The sequence below is a fragment of the Gopherus evgoodei genome, chromosome 10 (assembly GCF_007399415.2).
Source record: "Gopherus evgoodei ecotype Sinaloan lineage chromosome 10, rGopEvg1_v1.p, whole genome shotgun sequence".
Lineage (NCBI taxonomy): Eukaryota > Metazoa > Chordata > Testudines > Testudinidae > Gopherus > Gopherus evgoodei.
In genome coordinates, this window is record NC_044331.1 from 9,245,465 (window position 1) to 9,259,875 (window position 14,411).

The window sequence follows — 14,411 nt, forward strand, 5'->3', positions numbered from 1 at the left end:
TCAAAGGTCACACAAAGTTGCATGACAGGAGTCATGAATCCTGCCTCTTCTCCAACTTCTGCACACTAGGAAAGGGACAACATCTCACTATGTATTTTAACACTGTTGCAGCCTCACTGACAGTTTTCTCCCATTCAGGAGGATATAGTAACTCAAAAGAAATTAGTTTTAGAAAGGCTTGCGTTTTGAATCAACTTTCAAATTGTTTTGAGTTCATGTGGATGTCTGGATATTTTAAAAGAGATGCTCAAATGCATTGTATTTTCCAAAACAAACATTTGCAGTACATTTGACATTCTTAATTTGCAGTGTCTCACATGACACAAATTAAATCACAAAAGTGCCCTATGCTTTTTTCCCAATTTTACAGAGTATGCCAATTCTTTTAATAACCTACATCAGTGTTTTTCAAACTTGGGATGCCACTTGTGTAGGGAAAGCCCTTGGTGGGCCAGGCCAGTTTGTTTATCTGCCACATCCGCAGGTCATGCCAATCACGGCTCCTACTGGCCGCGGTTTGCTGCTCCAGGCTAATGGGAGCTGCTGGAAGCGACGTGGGCCAAGGGATGTACTGGCCACTGTTTCCAGCAGCTCCCATTGGCCTGGAGCAGCGAACCGCGGACAGTGGGAGCGGTAAACAAACCAGCTCAGTCCACCAGGGGCTTTCCCTACACAAGCAGCATCCCAAGTTTGGGAAACACTGACCTACATGAAGTGAGTGCAGTTATCCTTAGCACTACTCAGACTGAAAGATTCAGAGAGAAATTTAATAAAAACTCAGGAACTTTTAGAGGAACTGCTACAAAATGATCAGGACAGATGGATGGAAATCAAAGCACCAGCTGAGTTGTTTTTTGCACAGTAAGCTTGGATTCTATTATTAAAGACTTTTTTTAAAAATCCAGTGTAACACTAACAAATGTATATAATTAATTAATAAAATATAAATAACATATGTATACAATAGAGGGTTTGAAAGTGGTTTTATAAATCTGCCGTTTCATACATTCACTAAGGGGGAGGTTCTACTAGTTGTTTTATAATTTACTCTTCACTTTGAAGGCAAAGATGAATGTATATGACTCCCTTTAGAGACCATCCGTACTGCCTCTTAATTAGCACAAGGGTAGCTATGGAATTATGTGAGCTGTTCCACTCATTTCTTGCCAAAACAGGACCAACCTGGGATTTGAAGTTCTCCCACATCCTACAGCTGTATCGCTGGCCCACCGCTACCTACCCCTTTTAGATGATGTTATGATGTCCCATTCAGCCTGGATGGGCTTTCATGGTCTTCCCTAAGCAATCAGTCATAGGTTTATGATGAAGTTACTTGTTCACTGGAAGCCCTGCCAAAGCAGTGACTCAGCAGTGTGAATTCATTGGCTGGAGGGCTCTGCAGCCTCCATGATCTTTCACCCTGAATCCTATTCCATCTGCTGTTTTGGTTACAGTAGCGACACTGCTGAAAGATGAGATTAGGAATTTTTTTCTTCCTTGATACTATCATGGTCTCTTCAGTTTATGTCACCAGACTCTCTGAGCAGTGCTCATATATCTGTGCTTGACAGCTGATCTTTCAAGGCTTGAGCCTGCATACCACAGAAGTGACATGTTGCTTTTATAATCACAAGGTTAAAAGTGATGAGCAAGACAGGGAGTGCTGGGAACCTGATCCTGCATTAAGGAAACTGCTGCTGCGTAGCTGCTAAGTTACTCCTATCCAATAGCAAGAGGCTGGCTACAAGGGGAGTTTTTTGCTAAGAAATCATCATCTCGCTACCTGTACCCTGCCTCTTGAAAGGGGGTTGGAGACTTACTTCTGCTTGGAGAAGAGCATTACACCTCCTAGTGCGTAACCTTATTTGTGGCCACACATACCAATTACACTTGCACTGAAGTGCAGCAACTTTGCAGGAGAAGACCTATGTGTTCTCCAGTCAGCGCTGGCCTGGAAAGTAGAGCTCCACCAACTAGTCTATTTTTTGACTTGGGGCTAAATTCTGTCCCTGGAGTTAATTGGCATAATTCCATTGACTAGAATTGCACGTTCTTATATCAGAGCTAAATATGGCCCCAGTCAAATGCCTGAGTGATGATGTATGGTATTGTGTTTCCAGGCTAATTGCACAAGCTTGGAAAGATGCAGGTAGTGGCTTCTGTAATCTAATAGTAGAGCCTTCTGTAGTCGTCATATGCTGTCTTGCTTAGATAGGGCCAGATATAAACATGAAGTAGTGGTAATGGTTTTAAGGTTTTGTTGTTATTGTCGCAAGATTTTTAGCTCTCAGTTTTGCAGATTCCGGGGATTCAGATAGTTCATCTGAACTTCTAGATTTAGAGCTGAACCTGCACAATTTGAATCTCTTGAGGCTCTGCAATCACTAGTTTTGATGGATAAGCCTTTTCCATCCAATATTGTGGATACTGCTCACGTTGAAACATATTCACTAATTGCACTTTGTAAATTTGACTTTGAAATTCAAAAACATTCACTCCACAGTCAAAGACCTGTCTTGTCAGTAGTGGAGTCAAGAACATTAGTTTTAGTGACATGTCACAGAAAAATGAATTGGTTTCTCTTTTAGTGGCAATTAAAAATAATATATTCTGAGCTAATTCACGTTAAACCTTGTGCTCACACCAAAAAGTAGGTTTTCTTGGACACAGTTCTCTTCTGAGAAGTACATAAGGCACTTCCGTTATGAGAAGTACATAAGGATTGTCCCACCAGGATTGTGTGGAGCCTCTTCCCGGGAGGGGAAGCACTTAATGGGTGGTCTGTGGAGGGCTACTGGGTAAATAGTTCTCTTTTCCAACTGCTAAATCTGATTATACGAATCTAAAAATACATTAAATACTTTCATAATATTTTCCAAATGAGCAATTGCTGTAGTTGCCACAGAGGTGTTATATGATTGCAAATGGGAGGAGGAGGTGATCCTTTGGATCACTAACAGAAAGTGGGACGTACATGAGATAATCTTTCAGTTAAGTAATATTGCCAGCCACAAACATTGCAAAATCATGGGTCAGGCTCCTAAAATCATGAGATTTTTAAAATAATGGGTGAAATCCTGGTCTCATTGCCGTTAATGGTAAAGCTCCCTTTGAGTTCTGTGGAGCCAGGATTTCATCCAGTAAATCTGGGGCTCTTTATTTGCCTTCTAGTTTTTGAGCCTATAGGGTTCATGATTTCAACTTTTTCCTCCACAACCGTTACAATTTTCTTTTTATAAAAACTGATATCTCAAGTAATCACCTGATTCCATAAGCTGGACCTTTAAAAAGATCCTCAGAATATCACGAGAATCAAAATAAAAGCACAAGTGTTGGCAACACTGATGAAGATGTCATGTACACTCTGAAAAAATTTGCTGACCTCTGCCATAGATTCTGGGGACCCAATGCAGGAAAACATATCTATTTAGCAAAAAGAACAGGAGTACTTGTGGCATCTTAGAGACTAACAAATTTATTTGAGCATAAGCTTTCGTGGGCTACAGCCCACTTAATTGGATGCATAGAATGGAACATACAGTGAGGAGAGATATATATACACACATTCAGAGAACATGAAAAGGTGGGAGTTGTCCTACCATCTCTAAGAGGCTGATTAATTAAGAGAAAAAACTTTTGTATTGATAATCAAGATAGCCCTTTACAGACAGTTTGACAAGAGGTGTGAGAATACTTAACATAGGGAAATAGATTCAATGTGTGTAATGGCTCAGCCATTCCCAGTCTCTATTCAAGTCTAAGTTAATAGTGTCTAATTTGCATATTAATTCAAGTTCAGCGGTTTCTTGTTGCAGTCTGTTTTTAAAGCTTTTCTGTTGCAAAATTGCCACCTTTAGGTCTGTTACTGAGTGGCCAGAGAGGTTGAAGTGTTCTCCTACTGGGTTTTTAATGTTATGATTCCTGATGTCAGATTTGTGTCCATTTATTCTTTTGTGTAGAGACTGTCCAATTTGGCCAATGTAGGTGGCAGACGGGCATTGCTGGCACATGATGGCATATATCACATTGGTAGATGTGCAGGTGAACGAGCCTCTGATGGCGTGGCTGATGTGATTAGGTCCTAGGATGATGTCATTTGAATCGATATGTGGACAGAGTTGGCATCAGGCTTTGTTGCAAGGATAGGTTCCTGGGTTAGTGTTTTTGTTCAATGGTGTGTGGTTGCTGGTGAGTATTTGCTTCAGGTTGAGGGGCTGTCTGTAAGCGAGGACAGGTCTGTCTCCCAAGATCTGTGAGAGTGAGGGATCATTTTCAGGATAGGTTGTAGATCTTTGATGATGCGCTGGAGAGATTTTAGTTGGGGGCTGAAGGTGATGGCTAGTGGCATTCTGTTATTTTCTTTGTTGGGCCTGTCTTGTAGTAGGTGACTTCTGGGTAGTCTTCTGGCTCTGTAGCTTTACTTTCTGTTTTCCTCATTATATTTTGAACTTTCAATCTTTCCAAATTTGTGTTAAAAGAAATGGAAAAGAGCTAGTTCATCCTCTGGCCTGGGCTTTGATTGTTCCTACACCATCCAGTATTTGCTACTGCTTTCTCCAGTCTCAGTGTAAATTACTCCACTGGGAGAGATACTGCTCCACAGTCTGCTCAGTATCAAAATTAAGACATTTTTACCACATATGCCATCCAGATTTAGCTTTGCTTAAAATTTCATCTTTATTGTTTCTACTTATTCCTATCCTTTGCAACATCCTAAATAAGACCGTTCCTTTTTTGATGTTCACACCTTTCACAGAATCATAGAAATGTAGATCTGGAAGGGACCTCAAGAGGTCATTTACTCCAGCCCACTCTGCAGAGGCAGACAGGCAAGGACACTTACACAGAGGTCACTTACACCGAAGACAATACCAAAATGTTAAGATCTTTATTAAAATGAATGAAAGAATAAGCAAAGATATAAAACACAGAGTTACAAAGACGTAATACAGTTCTATGGCCCCTGGTGGTAACATCTCTGTTCTAAAAGACTACTTAAATTAGCATACTCCATCTTTCCCTGAAGACCTGGTAGTTGGAGACACAGGACCAGCCTCATCTCTGGCAGGCCAGATGAATTCGATGGTCCAGGCTCCCCAAATTGTTAGGGATCAGGTTTGAGTGCTGAGTAGTTGAACTATATTGTGAAGCTGAGCTGATAGCTTGATAGACAATAGGAAAGAGCTACCTCCCTGCATAGTTGTTTGCCCTCTTATAGGGTTCTGGCACTGCTTTAATCAGAGCACAAGCTACCATGCCGAGATCGTACTTCTTCACCCAGAGATCTGGGTGCACTTACCCTATAGGCTAACATATATTCATATTAATATTGATTATCTCATCCCCAAAACCATTGGCCAGTACGTCCCTCAACCCGCACCGCTTCCAGCAGCTCCCATTGGCGTGGAGCAGCGAACTGCGGCCAGTGGGAGCCGCGATCTGCCAGACCTGCAAACACAGCAGGTAAAGCGGCTCGGCCCACCAGGGGCTTTCCCTACACAAGCGGCATCCCAAGTTTGGGAAACACTGCTCTTGGTAATCAAACAGGATACCGGCCTGTAGGTTCCTTGCATTACAGCCAACTAGTCTGAGTAACATATACTGGAATTCAGCATAAACAAAACCCAAGAAAATAACAATATAATCAATCAAACCAATGAAGAAAACACATTATGCAACATAGCAAGCTAGCAAAATGGCGTGATGGGTTACAAGAGGAGAACTTCCCTGAAGTATTTGTGTTTTTGCCGGTGCGGAAAAGGATTCATGTAACTGAAGAGAATAGGTCGTCTTATGTGTTGTTTCCCAATGTCCAGCTTATCTCATTAGCAAATCATGTTAGTGCAGCAGATCCTGCTTAGCTGAGCATAACAAAGTTACAGCTAATGGTTTCAATACTGTTTACACTGAATCCTAAGCCTTTGCTAAATCAGCTGTTGCCTCCCAAACAGTACCCAGAATTGCAAGGCAGATGGAGCCCTTGCATGCCTAATGGCCGTGTTTCAGTGGTTAATGATTATGTGACATCTGCCTTTATGCTTAAATTGTTCTTTTATTTAAGTACCTCAAATATATTAAACTTTAATTGACTCCTTTCACTTTGATTTGTTTCAATTCCATGTTTTAATGAGAGATCTGAAATGCTCTAGTTTGAATTAAAATGACATGTTTTGCCCTTTTGTTTTGGTCAACTGGGTGGCTCAAAATAGTAGCTTTTAAAACAGAGTGTCCACCTCAGATTTGTGCTGAGCTGATGATTTGAGGAAAACTTCCTGAAAATGAGATCAATTAGGCCATGGAATACACTTGGGAAGTGGTAGAAGCTACTTGTAGTCCAAAGGGAACAATTCTAGCAAATGACATACTAATAGTAGATTTTTAACCTGAACTGCACTCTGCTTACTGCAGTTCCCAGTGATATTACTAATATTAAGTGTGCAAGGACTGATGCCTGATTGACATCCCTAGAGACCAAATTCCACTGTTAATACACAGAGCAAGTACAGGAAAGGCAGAACAAGCTTCCTCCCCCCCAACTCCTTCCCCACTGCTCCAGCCAGAGTATCGAAAAAAGGGTGAGAGAATAGCTCAGTCTCCATGGCTTATCCAGTTGTGAGCCTCTCTTTAGAGAGGGCAAAGAATGTAAACAACTGAGACTGGGATTTTTACTGTGTGGACACTGGTTGGCTAGGAACTCAATTAAAGCTACCAAACTCATTTCACATAAACCAGCATCATTCCTTATCTACTCCCATTGCTGCTGTTTGCTACCTATCGGGTGCATTTATTAAAAAACATTTTTTTTTGCTTTCTTTTTAGATTTTAGGTTATAAAACTCCTTAAACGTGACAGGTTTCCCTGAATTAAGATCATTTGTGCTCAGCTCAGAATTTTATCTACAGCTTTTCCCCCTTACTTTTAACTCAAGAAATAGTACAAGTGAAGCAGCAGATTTATACCACATGTAGATGTTTGTTAGTTTCAAGCTGCAAGTGGCATGATACATTCTTTGGTCTATTTTTACATGACCTCAGTGATATTTTTACTGCTGCCCTTTGCTGTCATTGAGGTTGTACAATGGTTGTCTCCAGTTCTATTCTTCATTCTGCCTGGGCCAAGATCCGCCACCCTTTTCTTTTCACTGCAGTTGCTTTGAGTTTTATCTACAGAAGAGGGTCAATACTTGTCCAGCTAGTAGTTTAGAGGACTATCTAAGCACTTTTGACTATGCATTGGATCCAATCAAAGCAAAACTTCTTATTTATATGACAGCAGAGGTCTAAAAATGTCACTCACATTCACCTCAGGCTGTTTTTGTTTCAGGTCATCCAACTTACTTCATGCTTTTATTCATTGCTATGCATCTCTTTTCCATTTCTGCAATATTTGGAAATCACACTTTCTCTTGACTTTTCTTTTTCTTGCATCTTCTTCTGAAGGAGATAAATTAATCCCAGGCACTTTTGTGTATATTTTGCATGAGACATTAAAACTGAAGCCCTGTCTTCTCTATATGAACATTAAAGATCTCATGCACTTTTTGTAAGTTAGCCCAGCACCCTTGGCTAAAACGTTCAGCCTTTCATCTGGCTGCCATAGTTCATCCCAGGGTTGACTATAATACTCTGGAGAGTGAAGTGCGAGTGTAAATTTTTCAATTTTTTTTTTAAATAACACATAGCTGAATCTGCATATTTTCATCTTCCTAGTTACAAATATATATTTTCAGTGAAAATTATTCCAACTCAATTGCCTAAGATCTTGGTTGTATAAGACTGAACTTTTTTTTATTCTGCTGTTTGTATCAGGACACTGTTAATGTCAGGGCCTGATTATGTTATGACAGAAGTGAGACAGGTGGTGAGCTGTTTTTCATATCTTGTGCATATAAATAGTGAAGGAAACAAGTGTGGTGTGTACACAGCTCTTTGAGTTATGTAGGCATCTAGTGGAACCTGCTTATAGTGAATTTAGGTTATAGTGGACTTCTGTCCCAGAGCCCAATGAGAGATCTGTGTGAAAAAAGGCTTGCAAAATTTAGCCCTTTATGGTGAAGTCATCTAGTGGTTATAACTGCATTTCAGCATTTATTCCAAGTGATTGCTTTACCTAGCTGCTTCATTTTTGAATAACACAGCAGGTACAGCCTAAAACGCTACTCCATCTTTTTTAATGGACTCTCTGTAGGAAGCTTCTGTTGCTGTTAAAACACAGATTTTCTAGCAGCAGTAAAGGAGTTAAAGAGCAAAAAAATGAATGGAACTTTGAGTTGAGATGCATTAAGTAATTTAAGTGAATTCCTGAGCAGTGAGTCTGTAGAAAGTTAAGCAGCCAAAGTTTGAGCAAAAATTGATGAGAAAAAAAGAAGTGATAATGAAATTGGGCTGAGCAGTTTCTAAGGAGGTACTCAAGATGCTGATGTCTTGCACAAATGTCTGCTAAGAATATCTCATTTGTTTAAGTTCCTGATTCCTTCCTCTTTTTGTCACTGTGACAGTGCAAAGTCCATGTCTAGCAGGGCAACAGGGAATTCTCTGGTTGTATGGAAATCCTGGATGATATAGAGCTAGAATAGCCAACTCGACACTACCCATTCCCTTTCCCTGTGGAGTTGGGGGCCATTCCTGGGTGCACTGGGAACATGATTGGAGAGAGAAGGAGACTCAGCTGGAGTGTGATGAACTCGGAATCCCTTGGGCAGCCAAGCTATCTCTAGAGTCCATTCCAGCCAGCATAATTTAGAGTGGGGATTGGCAACCTTTGGCCGGTGGCCCACCAGGATAAGCCCCCTGGGGGGCTGGGCTGGTTTGTTTACCTGCCACGTCCGCAGGTTCGGCCAATCACGGCTCCCACTGGCCGCAGTTCGCCACTCCAGGCCAATGGGGGTGGTGGGAAGTGACGGCAAGCACATCCCTCGGCCCGCGCCACTTTCTGCCGCCCCCATTGATCTGAAGCGGTGAACCGTGGCCAGAGGGAGCTGTGATTAGCCAAACCTGCGGACATGGCAGGTAAACAAACCGGCCTGGCTCGCCAGGGTGCTTACCCTGGCGAGCCGCATGCCAAAGGTTGCTGACCTCTGGACTAGGCTTTTACATCTTTTCCAATTTCCATGGACTTGATTTGGCAGATTAAATAAACTAGTGTTTCCTCAGTTAATTTCTGAGGATTGATCTGGACAACACAAGAAAAAATCTAATTCAAAATATGTTTTTCTTTCCTATTTATTTTGTCATAATAGGAATATACTTTTTTAATTCATTCAAGCCTACATCCTTGTCCCATTTAAGTCAATGGCAACTTTCCCATTGACTTCAGTGGGATCATAATTTGGATCTAAATAAGTGTTATATTTTTTATGTATGATCACATATTTAATATTTGATGCCTGAAATGTATTTCTTTACCCTGTACATTTGTTACCGTTACCAAAAGTGTCCCATTTGGCCATCAGCTCTAGAAGATTACTAGCTAGTGCAGTGATAAAGACATTTATAATGTAAGGGCCAGATCCTGCAAACCCTTAATTATGCAAGTAATCCTGATTAGTCCACCCTGAAATCAATAGGACCACTCAGTAATTAAGAACTACTCTCATGAGTAAGTGTTAAGAGGTCATAATTTCAGGCCAGTTCCTCAGTTTAGCACCCAATCTGAGAATCTGGCTTGGATAGGTAGGTGGAGGGCAGGAAGGAATCCTTCCTCTATCTCACACTGCAGAGCTGCACCGCAGAGCCTGTTTCAACCCAATGACTGTGGTCTTAAAATACGCATGCACACATGCACGCACTCCTTTACCTCTAACTCCAAGAGCAACAAAAGATCCACACATGGTCAGTTCATCTGGCTCCAGATCTGCCTGCAGGAAGCCTTCTGTGGCATCAAAGAAGGACCTGGATTTGCTTTCTAGCATTTCAAGTTTTGGGTACCTTATTATTTGGAGCCACAAACACAAGAGAAACAGAGAACACTGTCTTTAAAAGGCCCTCTTTTTGTTACATACATGTGGAATGGAACCCCCCCCTGCAGTGGAATTCTTCACTGGGGGCTCTGGATGCTACTGCCATACAAATAATAATAAAATGATCTATATTTAAGACCCATTTTCATTTGTTCAGCATATACAAGTTTCCCCTCTGCTTCATAGTTTTCAGGCAGGACATTGAACTACCAACATTATCTCATCAAGGTATTTGGCTTTTTCTATTCTTCTTCTATAACTTTAACAATCTACCCAGTAAACACAGGGTCTATTCATTCAGTATTTTACTCTCCTGGCAGGACCCAGTTGCTTTATGGAAACAAGAAGAGTTGAAAATACATACTTTTTTCCTTTGCTTAAGCAGCCTGAAAGTTGGCAAGTTCTGGAGGCTAAAATAATCTAGGGGAAAAAAATCAAAGGGAGTTAGATATCCACTGGCTCACTCTAGATTTATGAATTATTTTACAGTTCTTTTTCACTCGCTTGACACTTTGCTCAATCAGCTAATTAGCCATCTGCTTGGAATTCTGTTTGTTTCAAATCTATAGCCATAGATCTTTATGGAGAAGTCATTTCTTAGGGGAAAAAACTTTTATATTTAGTGAATATATTATAGTAGGTAAACATTTTCCAGAAGATTTAAATAAGTTAGAATAGTGAGAAACCTTTTCTTTTCACAAAGAGTTAATTCAGACCTCAGACAGAGGTTTCTGGCTTTTCTTGCACATTTGTGCAAGAAGGGGATGGGCTTTATGTGCCTGACTCATCCACCTGTGCAGGTGGCAGCCAGAATCCCGATGCTTGTACTCCCACTAGTAGGGTTGGATATCACAAGATAATTGTAGACATGTCTATGGCCCCTGCCCACCTTCAGCACTGGTTGGCATTCTATAGCTGACACTGGAAAGAAGCACACACTGCAACCATTTAAAAGGGATGGCAATACCTCTTTGCATTTCTCTATTGCCCCTGGATGTACATGTGCTTCAGCCACTGCTGCTGGTATTTTCCCTCTATACACCCTTTTAATATGGCATGAGCTGGTAAAGCCACATTCTGGCTCTATGTTATTAACTGGTATTAGTTTCAATTGTGTTGTCTTTCAGTTTGCTAAACATGTTAAGAGTATGATTTGTGTAAGACTCTCCTTTTGTACTGCAGCGTACAATGTGGGTAGAAGAAAGGGATGCTAAGATGCAAATCAGAGACCTCCATTTTTCAAGATTATTAGGCAACACATTGCTTAGCGTTGTATTGAAGAGGAAGTTTAAGATTAAAACTTAGGGGCAAAAATTCTCCTCTCTGTTTTGGATAACTAGTGCCTGTTCATCACTCATTCCACACATATGGAACTGCTCTTCCTGGCAATGGAATTGTATCCTAAGACTTTAGGTACTTGAATACCCTAGAAAATGTTTGTCACTTGCAATCGACAAGAAAATATACAATCACTTGTTGTTTTCTGGTATCCAGATTACTCTTCCCTGCTGTGGGTTTTTGGCACAAAAAGTTGGCAATGAGATTAAATTTCTTAAGACACAGGTAACTTCTGTGTTATATAAAATGCATCCTATTTAGCATCTTCCTGGCACATGAGTCTTTTAACAGCTATATAATTTAAAAGAAAACCTGCTTTTACTTTTCAGATTATGCCAGTGTCAGAAAGGATCAGAAGATGCTATTCTCTGCTATCAAAAAGCTCTGAGCTATATTGAGAGGAGTAAGGGTGAAACCAATCTGGAGTGTATTCCTGTACACAAGAAAATGGCAGGAGTAGCACAGGTTCTTGGGATTCATGCAACAGCAATCCAGCATCTTGTAAAGGTAAAGAAAGTTTCAAGTAAAGCTTTTTGCTAAATGTCATGATTAATAGATAACCAAATCATCACCGTAATGAGGCTCATGCACAATTTGTAAACAAGTGTCTTTGCTGCATTTTTCAAAATGTCAAGACATTACTTCCTGTTAAAGGATTAAATGGTACACAGTCTTTTTATGGAAGCATAAGAATGGCCATACTCTCTTCATCTCTTTCTTTAGTGTTAACAGCCCGTTTAGACTCCATTATTTTATATGTATAGTTGGGATTACATTTTCTAATGTGCATTTCTTTGCATTTATCAACATTGAATTTCATCTGCCATTTTTGTTGCCCAGTCACCCAGTTTTGAGAGATTCTTTTTGTAGCTCTTCGCAATCTGCCTGGGACTTCATTATCTTGAGCAGTTTTGTATCATCTGCAAATTTTGCCACCTCATCGTTTACCTCTTTTTCCAGATCATTTATGAATATGTTGAATAGGTCGGGGCCCAGGACAGACCCCTGGGGGACACCATTATTTACCTCTCTCCATTCTGAAAACTGACCATTTATTCCTGTCTTTTGTTTCCTCTCTTTTAACAAATCCATGAGAGGACCTTCCCTCTTATCCCATGACAGCTTATTTTGCTTAAGAGCCTTTGGTGAAGGACCTTGTCAAAGGTTTTCTGAAAAGCCAAGTACAATATAGCCACTGGATCCCTTTTGTCCACATGCTTGTTGACCCCTTCAAAGGATTCTAGTAGATTGCTGAGGCATGATTTCCCTTTACAAAAAACATGTTGACTCTTCCCCAACAAATTGTGTTCATCTATGTGTCTGACAATTTTTTTCTTTACTATTGTTTCAACAAGTTTGGCCAGTACTGAAGTCAGGTGTACCAGCCTGTAGTTGCTGGGATCACCTTTGGAGCCCTTTGTAAAAAATTAGCGTCACATTAGCTATCCTCCAGTCATTTGGTACAGAAGATTATTTAAATGATAGGTTACAGACTACAGTTAGTAGTTCTGCAATTTCACAGTTGAGTTCCTTCAGAACTCTTGGGTGAATACCATCTGGTTCTGGTGATTCAAATGATACCTCAATCTGGGACAGTTTCTCAGATTTGTCACCTAAAAAAAATGGCTTTGGTTTGGGAATCTACCTCATCCTCAGCCATGAAGATAGATGCAAAGAATTCATTTAGTTTCTCCGCAATGGCTTTATCGTCCTTGAGTGCTTCTTTAGCTTCTCGATCATCCAGTAGCTCCACTGGTTATTTAGCAGGCTTCCTGCTTCTGATGTGCAAAAAATTGCTATTACTTTTTGAGTCTTTGGCTAGCTATTCTTCAAATTCTTTTTTGGCCTTCCTAATTATATTTTTAAATTTCATTTGCCAGAGTTTATGTTCCTTTCTATTTTCCTCGCTAGGATTTAAACTTCCACTTTTTAAAGGATTCCTTTTTGCCTCTCACTGCTTCTTTTATTTTGCTGTTTAGCTACCATGGCACTTTTTTGGTTCTCTTACTATGTTTTTTAATTTGAGGTATACATTTAAGTTGAGCCTCTATTATGGTGTCTTCAAAAAGTTTCCATGTAGCTTGCAGGGATTTCACTTTTAGCACTGTACCCTTTAATTTCTGTTTAACTAACCTCTTCATTTTTGTGTAGTTCCCCTTTCTGAAATTAAATGCTGCGTCCTGCAGCGGCCTATGATTTAATTAGTCTGTGGACAGAGGTCCTTAGCTCGTAGAAATATTGATCCCACACCTTTACAGACACATTTCACTTCAAAATTTTTGTACATTTAATTTTCTTCAAATTTGGGACAACACCTTGCATCTGGGCTGAGAGATCATATGGCCAGTTTCTGACCAGAACCTTTAACTTTCCGTTTTATACTTCTGAAAGCAGGGGTTTATAATGAGAACACTGACTGACTCTTAATCATTACAGATCATTCTGTAATTAATAAAGTGACGAGTGACAATTGTTTAAGTCTTCCTTAAATAATGAAGCATCAAGTGCCTTTGTACCCAAGTTGCAAGTCTGTCTGAAAGTTTTAATTCTTGTTTGAAAGTCAGAATAAAAATGAAACTGAAAATCTCCATTAATGAGATTGAATAGAAAACAGACAGTAAGCATTCTGCCTAAACTCAGGAATGTACTGGATCACCATTATACTAGAAAAATTCCTGATGCTTTGCTCATGATACTTGGCAAACATCCCCAGTGCTCCCTATGCTGTAGCAAATTGCATTTTTCAGATCATTTCACAGCTGACTTTATTTCTGCTGCTGTCTGCATTCCTCCTCTCCCACTGCACCATTTACTCAGATTGTCTTGGGATGGACTACATCACTTACATGCAAGAGGAAGGGAAGAAATGGAAGCAATTGCCTTTGTCTGTCTTAGGAGTTAAAGATATATTGTTAGAATTTGTTAGCTGGCATGTTCTAAGTCTAGTGTAGACAAGGCCATGGAGACTTTAACATTTGATAAATTGTTCAAATTAAAGTGTAGACTCTTTCCTGTGGGTCACTTGGACCAGTTAATGTGTTAAAATACAACTAGCCGTGTCTATGCTTAGGTTTTAGTTAGGCTGTGTTTGCTAATCTGTTTTTTTTAACACCAC

General features: G+C 40.2%; 1 protein-coding gene across 1 annotated transcript in view; it reads left to right on the forward strand.

Moving 5' to 3' along the window:
- Window positions 1-14,411, forward strand: part of TTC23 (tetratricopeptide repeat domain 23) — a 47,729-nt gene that overhangs the window by 5,749 nt on the left and 27,569 nt on the right. The window contains 3 exon segments of the mRNA XM_030578206.1: window positions 598-625; window positions 11,086-11,141; window positions 11,626-11,803. Coding sequence (XP_030434066.1) covers window positions 598-625; window positions 11,086-11,141; window positions 11,626-11,803 — 262 coding nt within the window.